The sequence below is a fragment of the Lepidochelys kempii genome, chromosome 3 (assembly GCF_965140285.1).
Source record: "Lepidochelys kempii isolate rLepKem1 chromosome 3, rLepKem1.hap1, whole genome shotgun sequence".
Classification (NCBI taxonomy): Eukaryota; Metazoa; Chordata; order Testudines; family Cheloniidae; genus Lepidochelys; species Lepidochelys kempii.
This window is the reverse complement of record NC_136382.1, coordinates 55,323,621-55,341,349: the sequence shown is the minus strand read 5'-3', so window position 1 is coordinate 55,341,349 and position 17,729 is coordinate 55,323,621. Positions and strand designations below refer to the sequence as shown.

At 41.4% G+C, this 17,729-nt stretch overlaps 1 protein-coding gene across 5 annotated transcripts in view; it reads right to left on the bottom strand.

The window, feature by feature from the left end:
• Positions 1 to 15,311, bottom strand: part of ADGRB3 (adhesion G protein-coupled receptor B3) — a 621,597-nt gene extending 606,286 nt beyond the window's left edge. The window contains exons 1-3 of one of the 5 annotated variants that reach the window (XM_073336357.2): positions 14,039 to 15,309; positions 12,462 to 12,633; positions 10,588 to 11,356 (exon numbers count right to left, since the gene is read on the bottom strand). In XM_073336357.2, coding sequence (XP_073192458.1) covers positions 10,588 to 11,341 — 754 coding nt within the window. In that variant the 5' untranslated portion in view covers positions 11,342 to 11,356; positions 12,462 to 12,633; positions 14,039 to 15,309. Of the gene's footprint in view, positions 1 to 10,587; positions 11,357 to 12,461; positions 12,634 to 13,775; positions 13,797 to 14,038 lie in introns of those variants that run through there. The other 4 variants (XM_073336359.2, XM_073336356.2, XM_073336360.2 and 1 more) reach the window with 4 other exon arrangements.
• Positions 15,312 to 17,729: the final 2,418 nt, after the last annotated feature.

Genomic DNA, 17,729 nt, shown 5'->3' with positions numbered 1-17,729 from the left:
CCCACCTCTCCTCTCTCCTGTCCTATCCTCCTAATCCTCCCCCTCACACACGAATTCCCTTCAGTGTCTCCTTGTGACTCAGGGATTTCTTGGTACTAGTTGGCAGAGGGCACAGGGATGCATGGGAGGAAAGGGGGTTACAGGGATATTTCTGGACCTGGTATCTACATACTGGTTTTTAAAGAGTGTTGTATAGGGTCTCTACTGAAAACCTGTGTCATGCTAGTCCTCACAATTATGGCAAATGTATGTGGGATAATATGTAAGGAATTATGTATACATACTGAAAATTATCTTCTTAAGGTCTGTGAATTGGGACTGGTCACCAAAAAGGTGAGAAACAGGTTTATTTCAGGCAAGAGATATTTTAACTGTATGTCTGTCTGTCTACATATAAATTGAGTATTGTATGGTTCACAATGGGCACCCATTTATAGTCTGAACAAAATGCTATTCAAGTGATTGCAAAGTCTCTAGGGAATTCTAGACAAGCAAACACAAGTAGTGGGGGTTATCCTGTTTTCAAGTGCAGACAATGGCTTTTTGGACCATAACTGTAGAGACAGAGGAAAAACTCTGGATCTTTCCACTGATGAGACAAGAGGACAGCATGAGTCAATTTATGAACAGAAGACCACAGCCCAGCCTGGCTACAATATGCTGGAAGGATTTGGGGTGAGCTTTTTTGCTTTATAGGGCATGACGATATCTTGTTAATTTTATTTAAGCTCCAGAAAGTGTGTTGTGATTTTATTTGTTGCTTTATAGGGCATGACGATATCTTGTTAATTTTGTTTAGGCTCTAGAAAGTGTGTTGTGATTTTATTTGATATGTAACCATTTGTTTTCAAAAAGAAAAGGAGTACTTGTGACATCTTAGAGACTAACCAATTTATTTGAGCATAAGCTTTCGTGAACTACAGCTCACTTCATCGGATGCTCACGAAAGCTTATGCTCAAATAAATTGGTTAGTCTCTAAGGTGCCACAAGTACTCCTTTTCTTTTTGCAAATACAGACTTACATGGCTGTTACTCTGAAACCATTTGTTTTCATTCATTCTACTTGCTTCTTCTCAAATCTCTGTTCTTTGTTAAATACATTTCCTCTTGTTTCTACGATAAACAAATCTAAGTGTTGAGCATTATGCAAAGCTGTATTCCAAGGTGTAACTGGTGAACTGTGGTGTACTGTTCCTTTGGGAACAGAAGATCAGGGAATACATTGACAGTCCAGTGGAACAGAGGCGAGACACACCAGAGAGATGCTCGGAAGGCTTGGGGGTTGGCCTATCACTAACCTCCAGAGGGACAGTGGAGCCTACATGGGCTGAGAAAAGAGTGCTTTTGTCTGTGGCTAGTACTGTCAGGGAGGTGACCCCTGTCAGGCAGAGACACAGCCTTGGGTATCCCCAGGAAGCATCACACTCCTTTTCCTCTTTTTATCTGTCCATTTATCTTATTCCTTCCTAGCTAAGCCCACCTCTAAAAAAGATGAAAAAATGGAGCTAATGTGTTCATTCCGCTTATGAATTATGCCCCTTGCCCCATGTTCTGTCTGCCTGGTCTGTTCAGATTGTAAGCTCTTTAGGGCTTGGACCATCTAGTACTCTGTCCTTGAGCAGTGTCTAGCACAGTGGGGCCCCATTTCTGTCTGGTCCATAGGCACTACTGTCATAAACATTATGAATAATAATTATGTCCTTATTCAGGTAAAATTCCTGCTGACAATAGATAGAATTTGTCTTGAGTAAGAACTGTAATATTGGCCTCAAAATAAAGTACCAACACCCACATTATATATTGTTTATTATAAGCTGTTTTCATTGATTCTAATGAAGTTTAGCCCATCAGAAAATTGTGTTATTAATTTCACATTAACTTTATTTATATCGCCTCAAATAGTTTAACAAAACTGAATACAAACCTGAAAAACCCTATTTTCTTCCCCCATGGGACTTAACTAGAAACAAAAGTGGTTCAGACACTCTAATATTTATAAATCAATTATGCATAATTTGTAAACTTGCACTATATCTCATATACAGCTTTGTCTGTCCTACAGAACATTTTATATTTTTTGTTAACAGAGAATGCAAATGAAGCTCAGAGGAATTCTACAGTGACCTCTGTTTTATTACAATTACTGCATATTTATAGATGAACAGCTAAACTTCAGTTTGAAATTTCAGAGCCACAACAACTTTGAGTTTGAATCCTTTGATAAAGCCCATAACATGATTGAATAAACTTCATAAAATTAATTCCCCAAGAAGAACTCAGAATAAATTGCTTTGTGTATCTTGAAATGTTAAATAGAGCAGCCTATGTATTTTTACAAAGTATAAATTAAACAAAACGGCAATACTGATAGATGTCAAGATGAGATAATAAAATATTTTAAAATAACTAGGGGGAGAATTAATTAAGATTCCATTACTGGCCTGAGATACATGAATGTATTGTAGGAGAGGCAGAGTTATCTAGTGGGTACGTTGCTGGATTAGGAGCTAGATGACCTGAGTTTTATTCATGCAGCTCCCAGGCTGTAACTTGGGCAAGACACTTAACCTCTCTGTCATTGTTTCCCTTCCCACCCTTTGTCTACCTTTTCTATTGAGATGCAAACTATTTGGGGTAGGGACAGTCTCTTATAATGTGGGTCCTAGTCCCAGTTGCACTACTGAAATACAAATAAATACTTTTTTTTTATTATTAAAGATTTGACTCAAGCACAAAATTAAAAGGTCTAGCTTCTGAGGCAGACAATAGAAGCCAATTTCTGGGAGGCTCTGGTGGTGTGGTTGCCAGACTTACACTGTATTGTTTTACTAGGCCCACCAAATCCACTTTACAGTTAATTAGCTTATTGAAAGACTAAAATATTCAGTTATTGTACCAGTAATATAGACCTGATTCTGCTTCCATTGAGTCAATGGCAGAAATTACATTGACTCCAACAGGAGGATTGAGCCTATAGAAACTACATGCTGCCCATCTTCTTCACATGAGCACTGCCAAACAAGACACAAAATTGAATCTCTGCCACCACAGACTTGGTATTCAGATTTATATAAACTAGTAAATAATTAATCACTAATAATACTGCAGAGTATATCTATTAATTCAGGCTTTTCCTGTGGTGATGGATGATGAGTGCAGGGTTATTCTCTTTTTCAGTGGTGTGAGGAAGATCTTTCAAGGGCTGACCCAAGGTCCACTGAAGTCAGTGTCTGTGCAAAAGTGTGAGTGTATTTTTATAGGCAGACTTTCGCAACTTTAAACAAACAAATAAAAAAATACAAGAAGTAAGATTTATAAGCTGCTAAAATAAAAGGAATGGAAATGATCAATATATTACAGACTAAAATACAATAATTAGCAATAACAGCATGTAATCCTTGACAAAAAACGTAGGTGTTACTAATTAAAAGAGATTATGATAATTAAGTATTTCTTTCACAGAGCTATCATTTACTTCAAAGAATATCTGAAATCAAACTTTCAAGGTTCTGATCGTGAGAGGTGCAGCATCCATTGAAATCATAAGGAGTTGACAGGTTTCAGAGGAACAGCCGTGTTAGTCTGTATTCGCAAAAAGAAAAGGAGTACTTGTGGCACCTTAGAGACTAACCAATTTATTTGAGCATGAGCTTTCGTGAGCTACAGCTCACTTCATCAGATGTTTACCGTGGAAACTGCAGCAGACTTTATATACACACAGAAATCATGAAACAATACCTCCTCCCACCCCACTGTCCTGCTGGTAATAGCTTATCTAAAGTGATCAACAGGTGGGCCATTTCCAGCACAAATCCAGGTTTTCTCACCCTCCACCCCCCCACACAAATTCACTCTCCTGCTGGTGCTAGCCCATCCAAAGTGACAACTCTTAACATAATCAAGTCGGGCTATTTCCTGCATAGATCAAGGTTTTCTCACATCCCCCCCCCGCCCCCATACACACACAAACTCACTCTCCTGCTGGTAATAGCTCATCTAAACTGACCAAAACTGTTTAGATGAGCTATTACCAGCAGGAGAGTGAGTTTGTGTGTGTATGGGGGCGGGGGGGATGTGAGAAAACCTTGATCTATGCAGGAAATAGCCCGACTTGATTATGTTAAGAGTTGTCACTTTGGATGGGCTAGCACCAGCAGGAGAGTGAATTTGTGTGGGGGGGTGGAGGGTGAGAAAACCTGGATTTGTGCTGGAAATGGCCCACCTGTTGATCACTTTAGATAAGCTATTACCAGCAGGACAGTGGGGTGGGAGGAGGTATTGTTTCATGATTTCTGTGTGTATATAAAGTCTGCTGCAGTTTCCACGGTAAACATCTGATGAAGTGAGCTGTAGCTCACGAAAGCTCATGCTCAAATAAATTGGTTAGTCTCTAAGGTGCCACAAGTACTCCTTTTCTTTTTATAAGGAGTTGAGTTGCTTATCACTGCCTACTGAAATAACTCATAATAGGCCTGATCCAAAGCCTATTGAAGTCAACAGGAACCCCTTAATTGACTTGTGGGCTTTGGACCAGACCAAGTGAGCAGAAAAATTCATCTGTCATTAATTTTTGAATAAAATAAGCTGGATGCTCATTTTATCAAGAATCAGCCTCATGTATAAAAAAATCACTTCTTTCTTTGTATTTTATATTCTTGGTGAGATGAAGCTACTTGTAAACAACAACATGCCAGGGTAGGATTTTTTGTTTTGTTTTGTTTTTAAATATCTTGTATTAAATTTGATACAAATGTTTATTTAATTCTCCTAGTAACTATCCATGTAAAGCTGAAAAGTGTAGTGTTCCATCTATATTTATCTTCCTATTGCAACTTGCATTCTTAGGTCATGGATGAAAGAACTACTGTACACACACACACACACACACACACACTCTTTTCCTATAAGGCTTGTCTACACTGCGACCTTGTTGACAAAACTTTTGTCTTTCACAGGTACTTAAAAAAGCCCTCCCACGAAAGATAAAAGTTTTGCCGACTGCAAGTGGCATTGTGAACGCGGCTTTGTCGGCAGGAGCGCTTTCCTGCCGACAAAGCTAATGCCGCTCATGGGGCTGGAAGTATTTTGTCTGCAAAAGTGCCAACAAAATACCAACAAAGAGCGTTTACACTTGCTGACTTTTAGCAACAAGGCTGTGTCGACACAGCCTTGTCGCTAAAAGCTGCGTAGTGTAGACAAGCCCAGAAGTAGTTCTTTGTACTGACTCAGTGCTTTGGAAGATAGAATTAGTCATTTTAGTTCCTTCTAAATGTCAATCTAGACTGGAATACTAGTTACACATTAAATATTGCATATCACAATATACATATATTAGTCTTATTAGTCTCTATTCTGCCTTTTTTGTCCTGCATGGGCATATTTCCCCTGCTCTAGACCTTTTGTATATTATAACTTTACATTTTAATTCTTTGATGAAGCCATATTATGATATAATACAGAATTATTGTTATATAGTAGCGATCTTGTGTTGGCATTGAGGCAGGTTTCACCAGTACTGCATTTCATTTATTTCTCAAATATGGAAATGAAAATGTTGTCATAGAAGGAAGAGTGTATAAATATTCTGTGTAAACTTTACAAGTAATTTGCACACTTGCATTATTCAGTGGTAGAAAGTGTCACAAATGTGTGAATTTAAGGAGAAGTGTGGTACAATAAGTCTTCCCTTTCTGATGCTCTCGGTATCTTCATGTCTGAAATCAGAATAGAGCCTGCCGCTGATGTGTTCAGATGCCAGTGCATATGCTATTGGAATTTGTGACAAAGTGACCAACACTACATTTCCTGCATACTCAGAAATCCCATTGAAATCATTTCACAGTGGATGAGCAAGTAATGCAAAATCAGGCCAAAGGGCAGCCCTGGACTGCCAATTGCCAAGACCCAATTATTCTGAATTTCTAATCCCCCCCCTTAACTAGAATTACTTTGGAGAAGAGCAGTAAATGCCTATAGTTACTCTATGGCAATAGAGTACTGAAGGAAATTGTTTGTAATAAGACAAGAATGTGGAATAAGATTGTAAACTTTAGTCACTATCACATAAGTATTATAAACCACAAAATAATATATTTTCTTGTAGTAACCATAATGATATAGTCCTGAGCCTGCCACCCTCATTAATGCAAGTTATTCCTGCTGAATGTATAGGGGTGCCTACTCGTGTATGAAACAATTGTGGAATAGGGTCCTATGTGTGTTGACTGAAAACTTGGATGTGTAACACACAAGATCAAGAGAAGAAACTCTATTAGGTCGTTTAGTTCAGTCCACCTCCAGGGCAGGAACTGACATAACAGTATATTTGCTTTGTCAAGTCTAAATAGTAGTAGTGCTACTACTCAAAAGTAGTACTAAGGAAAAGCCTGATTGTACATTACATACCTTCCAATACAATGGATTTGCATCATAACAAAAATGTGACCCATCTTCATGTTGCTAGGATGAGTGACACCAGAGATAATCTATGTATTGCAGAAGTACTGGTTATACTATGTGTTTCCAGAAGTATATTGTTTGCAAGACAACGGGTACAGCTTCCTTGTTTGAATTAGTTCCTCCTATTGCTGAACATCTCCCCCACCCTGTTGGACAAACTACCCATTGTGTGGTTGTCAGGTGAAATACACCAAGCTCTAGGAGGGGAAAATTCTGGCTTTAATCGCTTTTAGTAAGTCATTTAGAATTTTCAAAATAGTGAAAAACTTCAGAGGTGAAAACAGTTGCATTCTTTTCTAGGTTCTTCTAAATGGAGGATACAATATGCTTCTAAATGGAGGATAGGGGGCCCATCAATGGCTTTTAGCCAGGATGAGCAGGGATGCAAAACCATGCTCTGAGTGTCCATAGCTTCTGTTTGCCAGGAGCTGGGCATAGACAACAAACAGATGATTACCTGTTCTGTTCATTCCCTCTGAAGCACTTAGCACTGGCCATTGTTGGAAGATAGGATACGGGCTAGATGGATCATTGGTCTGACCCAATATGATCATTCTTGTATTCTAAATTGTAGTCATAAAGAACAGTTTGGCTTATCACCTCATATGGTCAGACCCAATAGAGGAGAATCTGAAAAACTTGAGAGTACTTATCATAATGCAGAAGGCTGTCAGCCCTTTTCAAAATCTGTCCTATAAAGTCAGCATTTAAATATTTTAGTACTATTATAAACTTCTGAGAATGCTATGAGACAAGAGACAATGCTATGAGAAAGGATTCCAGTGGAAGTGAGGAGCCTCAATACCTTTGAAGATCAAGGCCTTGACGCCGAATCCTGCAAGGCCCTGACCTCATCCCAAGAAATGCTAAGCAACCTCAATTCCCACTAAGTTCTAAGTTAGTACCAACAATAGTTTTGTTAGTGTATCTTACCGCCACAGTTGTTAACAGTGTTTCCCTTTGTCTGGGTTGGTCAACATAAATATTTTTAACAGTGCTGATCTAACCTGCATCAGCTCACCCACAGAAACATACTTGACATCTCATGTGTAGATGTTTTCAGATATAAGTGGCAAAATTCATAATGTTCATTCAAAGAATAATTTACGTTTTGAATCTTAAAATGATGTCACACAGAGCCTATCAATCACAATTTTACATAAAAATATATTTAAGAGACATAGACTTAACTCAGTGGTGAGTCATTGGTACAACTTGTGTGTATGGTTTCTATGTAGAAATAATACCTTTCATGTAGATTATTTATCCATGGGAAAAGCTGGTAAATAAATGCTTTAAACTAAATACAAAATAAGCAGTCTACTGCTATTAAAAGTTACCTCAAAACCTTAATTTTGTAGTTGATAAAATACATTACAACTTTAAGATAACGGTCCAATGAATCAAATCCAATTGTACAAAAGTAATGAAATTATTAAAAAATATTATTCTGTTAAATATCTCAACAACATAAAGTAAACAAGCTGCCATCTACACTGGAAAAAATAAGAATATTTCTCTTTCTACAAAACATTTAGGGAGTTTTCCCCTTTAATAATGAAGTTTAACCTACTAATATAATGATCCAGAAATGACATAAATAGGGTAAGAATTAAAATAAAATATGTTTGAAATTGAAAGACACTTTGAGGCATGTTCTAGACATTCATATTCCAAGATGCAGAAATAAAACATAGTTGTCCCTAGCTTTCTCTCTTCCGTCCACTAAGCACAGTTTGACAAACATCTTTGTTGAGTATATTACACATACATTCCTCTGATGTTCAGCATATTTTGAAAAACCCCTGGACAGATTTTGCAAACATGATTTTGACATCTCTATGCTTGAATTTCTCACCCCTTCTATCCCATAAGATGCAGCAGTCAATGGATTATAAAAATATGGCACGGGAAGTGTCATCTCTTTCATAATTAAAATTTAATTATGTGCAAAATGCAGTAGCTGAGGAATGATACCACAAATGCTCTTCTTGTGTGACCCCTTCAGTCAGGTTATTACTCCTGTCTAGAAAGCCTGGACTTTCTCAGATGGAAAGCCAAGCCTGGGGGCCATGCTAGTTATTGGAGTAGCCTCAAATATGTTTGCCCATTGACCTTTAAAGTTGACTTGTTCAGGTCCATTAAAATGGGGGCAACCTGAACCCCAGGATTGCTATTCTTAGGCCCTTCTCTTTGGCCCAGCAGTTTTATTGCATTCAGTCTCCTACTTTCCTCTGTCCAGAAAACAGCAAACCTATCTCTGCAGTCTCAAATACAACTGCTAGTACTCGTTTAGAAACATGCTGGGAGGCCCATTACAGCCCCTCTAAATCCTAGCGCTATCGTCAGGCGTCTCTCGCCACCCTGACAAGCGAATTCTCAGTAAATCACTCCCACTGCGCAGGCAGCAACTTTGCCTGACAGCTGCTGCCTTTGGAGAAGCTCAGTGAGCAAACTGGACGCGGGGGACTTGTTCCGTTGCTCGCAGGAGTGAGTTAAAGTCCGCAATGCTCCTAACAATTAGCGCCTGGAAACCTTAAGAGGTTCCCCAACCACCGCGCATATTGAAGCCGAGACACTTTCTGCGGCTTAATTGTCTTAATAGTCAGCTTCTAACATCACATTGTTGGGGAAGTTTCTGATTCTAAGGGACACTAATTAGCTTTAAATGATGCTAACTAAATACCATCCCTACCGTTGCAAGGGCTTCTCTGGGACTTTTACAAGAGACAAGCATCCCGGTAATTTAAAATCACTTTGTTTTCTTCTCCCAGCTGTTAACCGTTTGGAAAAACACTGACCCGCAGGACAACCACGGGAGAACCTAGCCCCCCTCGCCCCCGCCACCACCACTTCTTCCCTGTTCCTTCAGTGCCTTTGGCAGTCCACAACGAAAGCGAGCAGTTCAGCTTTTCTTCTCCCACACCACTCGGGCTTGGCTGCCCTTAAAGAAAATCCTCTCCTAACAACGTGTCAATGTTACACTCCTCCACAAAGGCAACTTCTATTAGAGGGGCTGGGAGCTTGGCTCCTAGACAGGGAGCTTTGTGGCCATGCAGAAACCAGGGAGAGAGGAACCATTTCCTGCATTAAAATGCAAGAGCCTGGCTCAGTGATTCATGCCTGTGCAGGGGGCAAATTCAACCCCTCTCAAATAGCTGCCCCCGAGCTCCAATTCCCAGCCAGACGGCGGCTTTTCTCCTTATCTCTAGAGATTTCTCTGTTTTGCATTTCTCATTTGATAACTGTATTTTGACCTCACGTGTCTCCCTTTCCCTACATCTTCCAAACCGTGGTGTGCCCCTAGGATCTTCCTTAATAAATAAGCTTGCCCTTGCTCTGAACAGCAAGCATTGATGGGACCAGAACAGCAGGTATTAAAAAAGACGAAAAGAGAATTTAGACCCTAATTTTTATAATTAGGAGGCTGCTCTGATGACCGGATCCACAGCTTCCAGATCTTCTACACCCTCCCGCTTTTCCAAACTCAAGTGATTAAGATATCAGCCCCGTGTTATTAGCACACGTGCAAAGCCATCATCTCCCCTGGAGCTGGGGCCACCCACGTGTGTCTCTCTACTGACCAAGGGAGCACGTGGGTGACATTGCAGGGTGCAATATGTTTCCCTGAGCCACAAATTGGGGCAGGATTTGCTATTCGCTTGGTACTTGCACAGTTCTGAGGTCAGACTCTGTTGGTGTTTAGGGTCCTCAATCTCTTCCTTGGAAAGTCAAGGAGTAGCATCAAAAGGAATAATATTTTATTGCTGGGTGGTTGCAATAAAAAAGGGAGAACTGGCTCACAGCGTGTCCGCATTATTATAAGTGAGAGCTGAGAACAGCGACAGCTTAAATCCCCATTGAAGTACAAGCTATCTCTTAGTAGGATTCAGAACTGTATGCTGGCGATGAGATTAAATTTAAAATATCCTCCCCCATGTAAGTGGTTTGAGGATGTGTCTACCATTCTCCCTAGCCCTTTCATGGGGGCTGAAGGTTAGCAGACCCCACAACTAGTGTGTAGTGCAAGTCAGTTAAGTTTAAGTATAAACGAGAGGCAAGAGCAGAACCCTAGATAGTGATTTGAGATTAAAATAGACCTTTGAGACCCCATTAGAAACACCTACCTTCTTTTGGCGGCCGTTTAGCTTCTTTGCTAAGGTTGCAGACCTGGGTAGTTTGCAGCTCCTGGGTCAGACACCCCTCCGTCTGCTCATTGAGGGGCAGCACCACATTGCTGAGCAACACCAGGGACTGGTCGTCTATTCCCCATTCTCCCAAATGTTGAGGGCAGGTACATTTTGTATACATGATCCCACAGGACTCGGTTCTCCCGTTCTCGGATTTCAGGCAGTTCTCTAGCCAAGTGCATAATACATGGCAACCAAACTGGCTTGGGCTCACCTTATTCAACACCAAAAACTCAAAGAAAGATTTTTGGTCTTCTTCCTTTTTGTGTAATCCTGGGAAATCGATGGGAAAAACCCGGCGTATCTGAATAAAATTTTTATCATATTGCAGAAATACAAAAGCATTCTTGGAATCGCAGAGCTGCATTATAGAATGGTTATTTTTTAAAAGATCCTTTATTTTTTCATGGGAAAAATGATCAAACTGATAAGCCAAAAGGGAAAAGTTGGAGCAGCTGAAGTCCTTTTTGGAAAATTTCAGGTAAATACTATATTTGGTCGGATCTGGATTTTCCAGCGTCCAAGTGCAGTTTGTAAAGTTTTTAGGAAACATTTCATTTAGAGAATACGATCCATAAATGACCCCCTTCACCAGCGTGGAACACCAGAAGTCTTGGGCAGCATTAAATCCAAACATAACCAGTAGATAGGTGGAAAATATATAAATCAGCAAATTACGAACAGCCTTCATCCTATGTCATTTGGCCTGTAGGAAATGAAATGAAATAAAAATGCAAGTAGAATTCTTCACACATTGAAAATCAAACTCCTTCCAATATTCCAGCCAGCTGTTTTCAAGATTCCAGTTAGAACCTTTCTCAAAAAGAAGGGCAAGTAATTTATTTTTTAACACAAGGAAATTGTTTGATGCTGTGTGAACAGCGCCATCACGTGGCCATCACAACAGTCAAATTTCCTAAATTCAAATAAAAAAAAACCATATTTATTAGATTATTAAGTGGAATGCCCTCAGTTATCTAGCATGTATTTGGCGTGATCTGGAACTATCAAATTTAGATAAAAGCCAGAGACTTTCATCTGGTGGGCCAGAAGAAGGAGTATTTATTTATTTATTAAAAAGTAAATCAACAACCTGGGCACCGTTTATATATATCTGCACAGAATTTCACTAGACTAGATCAGAAAAGCTGGTAACAGCTGTTGTTACATATTATTTTTTTCCTGTTACGTCTGAGAAGTAATTGTGATGAATTACAGCCATAATTTAAAAATGCACAAATTATTATTTGCTACAGATGGAACATTATCTCCCATATGTCTACATGCCTCTGCAGTGGCCACCTGGTATACAAAGGTCTCTGTAAAAAGAAAATCCGGAGAGGAAACACTGAGATTAATATGTGTTAATAAAATCTTGAAACTGTTATCCGGGAAAGAAGTATAGATGGTTAGATAGATGGAAATTGTGGTTGCCTGACATCGCCATTGAGACCAATCATTTTAAAGGCAATCATTTCAATGTGATATAACCTCTTGAAGTAGATAATGTGGATAAGTATATTAGTATTTATAACCAAGGGAGCTGTATAGAGAGCAATGCTATAGTAGGATCTGTGTAACTGACCGAACTGGGTCTCTAAGTTGCCCTTTATTAAGAATGTGTTGTACAGTATGGTTATCTACTGTATTTTGCAGATGTGCGCTTGAATGGTGAAAGATAGATTACATTTTCTCTGCTAGTATCTCCAACTAAAGCTCTTTTATTGGCCCCCTCCGCGGAATCAGCCTTCACATCTTCTGTTCTCTAATAGTGGCCTAGGATAATAAAGTGAACCTTTGGTTATATTTACCTCTGTTATCCAAAAAATAAAACTTGAATGTTTTCAGCTTTAACCTTTGAGAAGTTGCTTATCTCTTATCAATGAGTGTCTTTTCGCTTTCTGTTTACAAGTGTGAGCAGACAAAAGTGATGCCAAGTTAATTTAAAAAACTCTTTAGATTGCAGCCTCTTCCACTGTTGCTCTGTAAACAGAGATAGACATACAGACACATACACAGTTACTGAGTTTTGACGTGTGTCTTTGCCTAGCTTTCATCTCCCCCACCAAATGGCAAGGCATCTTTCGTCCCCCATTGCATAACACAGAACAAATCGGCGGATTAAATACCCTGTAAGAGATTTTTGTATTTCCCAGATTATAATTCAAACTCTAAATCTTGAGATGGGCAAAGCAGCACCAACTCCAACCCTCTTTATAGCTGAGCTTTAAAACAAAATCAGAGCTGCCGCCGGATCTATCCAAACTATTGGATTTTCCCTTTTCCGAAAATGCATCTCACTGAGTAACAAATTCATCCTTCCGGGAAAAAGGTGGAGAGAGCGTTTATCGTTTTTTAAAATAGAAATGTATAGGCAGTTCTGGAAATAATTTCCTCTCTACAAAATTTGCTGTAGCACTTTGCAGGCAATGCAGCCCTGCGCAGTATTATTCAGGATGGTGTAGGCGTTGAAAGCCAATGTGACAATAAGTGTCTAAATGAGGAATTCTACCCATGAAAAACTATTCATTTTATCATCTGGAGACCAAAGAGGGTTTTTTCCTAATTATTTTAAAAATAAAAGCCCCTGACTTTTCCTCTGTGCAATATTTGCAATAGAAAAATAAAGACGTCCGCAGTGCTAGGCTGTTTTCCATGAGGAAACCAAGTCTAATACCATCATTTTAGTTACGTTTGTTCATGCAAACCTATTGAAACAAAATACTACTTTAAATTATCGCTCTCTGCATGAATAGGCAGGATTTCATTTCGTTTACAATAGTGCTAAACACAAAAGTGAAGCTGCTCAGGGGAAGAAGGATCAAGCACTCAGATTAAACAGATCTTTCTTTTCGGGGGAGGGGGGTGAGGTTAAAGAACGGCCCCCAAGGTTTAAGGTTGCCCGTTTTGGAAGAAATATCTTCTGCTGAAAAGCAAACAGGCGTCTAGTTTGGATAATCCCCAACTGATTTTCTAGGTGACACTGTAGTTTGGTCGAACATAGACGGCGCCATCACTCCACTTATTTTTTTCCCCAACAGAAGACCCACTGACTTCCCTTATTTTAACTTCCTATTAAGCTAAGATCCCCCCTTCCCATAAAATTACCCCAGCCATGCACAAACCTCAGGTTTTCTTGGTCTCGCTGGAAATTACTCTCAGGGAAGCAGACCTGTCGCAAGCCAGACTTCTCTAACTTTTAAACGGCAGGGTACAACTAAATGCAGAGACAATTCTGCGTGTGTAGGCTCTCTTTATCGTTCAGCAACAGCCTGTCCTTCGCCGCCGCCGCCGCCGCCGCCTCCTCCTCCCCGGAATCCCGAGCTAACAGCTCTACAGTCATAATCCCGGGAAATGGGAAATGGAAAATGCCCCTGGACACCCTTACCTTCCACTCCGATAGCTGTCAGGCTATTTCTCTAAAACACTAGCGCCACAGGCACGCGTCCCAACAACAGCGATGGAGCGATTCCCCTTCTGTCGGAAGCACCGTTTCCCATTTTCCCAGGCTCAGGTTCAAAACCAAGATTTAAAGGAGAGAAGAAGAAAGGGGGGGAAAAAAACAACAACAAAAAAACACAGGCACAGAGGAAACCCCAGCACCGCGCAAGGCTTTGGCTCCGGATCCACCAAATCCACCATGTGAAGGAAAAGAAAAAGCCCCAAACCAGAGAGACTGCAGGGGGGGAAAAATGGACCTGGCTGAACAGCGAAGGTTTTTTTTTTGTTTTGTTTTGTTTTGTTTTTTTAACTTGAACCAAAGTCTAACCCAACAAACCGATCAGCGGAGATACCAGGCAAGCGATGAGCCGAGAGGAGACCTACAGGCTACTGCCGCCCTAACGCAGATGTGGTGGTGGGTTTTGGCTGTTGTTATTATTATGAATATACTTATTCCTCTTTTCTCCCTGCTCCTCCTCCCCCCTCAGGTACTGATGGACGGACAGCGGCCGGGGGGAAAAATCCTTGGCTGGTGATGCCGGCAAGCTGTTTGAATGCTGAGTGAGGAGGGAGTACAGCGGGAGAGCGATAGTAAAGCTCTGTGTGTGTGTGTGTGTGTGTTAGAAAGAGAGCAAGTCAGCGTGTGAGACAGAGAGAGTGTGTGTGTGCGCGCTCCCGTGTGCGCCTGTGCGCTCGGCTCCCGCCTCGGAGCCCCTCCGGTGGGGTGTGCGCGCCCCGCAGTCCCTCTCCAGCGCGCGGGGGGCGGGGGGGGGAGTGGACTGTGCGCGCCCCGCTCGCCTTCTCCGCCGTGTGTGTGTGTCCGCGCGCGCGCGCGCGCGCTGCGCGCCCCGCTCCCCCGCTCCAGCCCGGGCGCTCTGCTCTCCCCTCGCCTTCCTCACTGCGTGTGAGGCTCTCCTCTCGGCTCCAGCGACCGGGCCCGCGGTGCGTTCTGCACGTCACGGCTACTCAAAACCAAGCACGTCCGAGAAACGTTATTTTCTGCGGCGGAGAGGTTTTTCCAGCCTCACTTCCCACCGCGGGAGCTGGCTGCGACCGAGTGTGAGAGAAACTCACAGGCTGCGAGGGAGAAGTACATCCAGCACTTGATCTCCTTCCTCTGGTTCTTTCTTTTAAAGCATAACCTCACCACACACCCCCTTCCGCCTCCCGGAGCTGTCAATGTGCCACCGCGATGCAGATTAAGTGATATAGCGCTGCAAGGAAAACACATCTCCTCGCTTTCAAACTGCCGCCTGCCTCTGACTGGAACAATAGCGATTTTCTCAGCGAGGCTGCAATTAACACCTTATTTGTTCCTCGCCAGAGATAGGGCGCCGGTTGGGATCACATTAAATCGCTCAGCGGGGCTTAGTGACCCTGGGAAGCGGCTATTCTCTGGGTTTTTTGGTTTTTTTTTAAAGTTCCATCTTAGCGCAGCTGGGTTGGCTGCGTTTCGTTGGCGATGCCCGAGGGCCGCGGTGGACTCTCCGCCTGCTGCCGCTTGGGGGTGGCGGGTTGGAGTGGGTGGCTATGCAGTCAGATGGCCGAAGAGCCCCACCTTTAGCTGCCCCTTGCTCAGGCTGGAGTTTGTAAGGCAAGTGGCCAGATAGCACAAGGGCTCGAGGGGTGGGGGTCGGAATGGAGAATAATGGTGAGCACGGGGCTGTCTCCTGATCACCCGAAGAAACACCTGCTTTGTTGGTGTAGCTCGGTAGAGTTGAGTAAGCTGTCTCCTTCTCTTGTTTCTCTCCCGTTCCCTGTTGGTGAGCTGGGTTATCCTTTGGCTAGTGCCCAGGGGTGTCAGTGAGAGAAAGGTGTCTTATATTCGACATCAGATACATGGTAAGATAATGGGGGGGGGGTTACATTTAAATAAGTTTTAGTACCAATCCAGCCCCTAACTTGAATATTTGTTCTGTAACTATCACACACCATTTACATTCTGCAAAGGGAACAAAGCACTTCTCAACACGGTGTGGTCCAACTACATGTTACAATCCCACTCAGTTTGAAAGTTCATTTGAAAAATGCATGGTTTTAGATGTACTCTCCGCCCCCTCCCCCGCCCATGGAAGGAACATGAACAGAAGTTTAAACTTCTGGCCACCATCCGAGCCAATCAGTTCTTAAAGCAAACTGGATTTTTTTCACCTCACAAAAGACTTGAATTCAAATAATATAGAGGTATACATACATGAATACTTTATACCATTCTTGTAAAAACAATAAAGTGCAAGGTTTGCATGATCTACTCCTTTGTATTTATATTTTTATTATTTTTTTCCAAATACAGCAAATATACCAAAATAGCAGGTTCATCATCACACACAAAGTAAATAAAGATGGTAAGATAAAGGGAGGGGAGGGGAAGCAACATGTCTATTTTCAGGGTGTACATTAATCATAGACCTCTAAAAAGTCAGCACAATTTGCTTTTAATTTTTTGGGCATTCCCCTTCTGCAGAATGCCAGTCATTAGTTACCTGCGAGGTCAGCCATATTGCTGAGCCATGCATCAATATTTGGTGGGGATAGATTTTTCCATTTTTGCAAGATTAGCTTTTTAGTGACCAAAGTTGCATGTTGGAACCATGCAGCCCCGCTATCAAGTTATCACCAGGTATCAGGAACATATCCAAGAATAAAAATTAAAGAGGGCTCCAAATTAGCATCCAATATCAAATTGGTCCTTTGACCCACCTCCTACCAGAAATTTTTGAATGATCTACTCCTATCAAATATAATACAAAGGAAATAAGGCTACTACTGGTTTAGAAATAACTATACTCCTTCACATACAGTTGCACTCCACATTGTCTGTGAATGATGACCATCACACTGTTCTGAAAGTCTTCAGGAATAGCTTGGTTCAGTGTCATGCTGACCGAAGCATAACAATCACAGAGGTGCATGTACAATACAAGCATCTTACATTCATTTTTCCCCCTCATTTACATTAGATGTGGGACATGATAGGTCAGAAAAGCAAGCTACCCATAATGAACCAGTTCATTCTTTACACTGATTCCTGTGGCCTTTGCAAATAGCAGGTCCCTTGATTGTGAACAAAGTGAGGTGTATTTATATAACACTATTTATAAATATGGAGTGGATAAGCCATTAGTCTCTAGGAAACCCCTATATATTACAAGCCTTTAATTAATTTCCACAAAGAAGTCAGCTTTGAAAACCTCTGAGTGAATAATCAATAACGAACAACTGGTGAAGATTAAGGTCAAGTGAAGATATGGCTGAGCTGGAGAGGAACTGTGAGGAAAGCTATTCCTTGATCTCCTGCATGTGACTCCAAGGTAAGGAAGAATGTTGCAGAAGTAACATCGAGGTTAACTTGAAGAACAGAAGTCTGGGATGGCAGAGCATAACATTAAGTAGACTCTTTCAGGATGTTCAGTATGGTCAGGCTTGGGTGATCCAGTTATTAATTGCTGGAACATATTCTAAAATATCATGTCGCACTCTTTGTTAATACATACTGTGACAAAGTTCCTGCTCTACCTTGGTGGGTCTTGCACTTATTGGCGGATTTGCTCACCTTGGAGCTTCACGGCAGCCCTCAGCTTGGCCGTTTTTCTGAACCCACAGTCCAGGTCGACTCCTCCTGTGTCTGACCAGGAGTT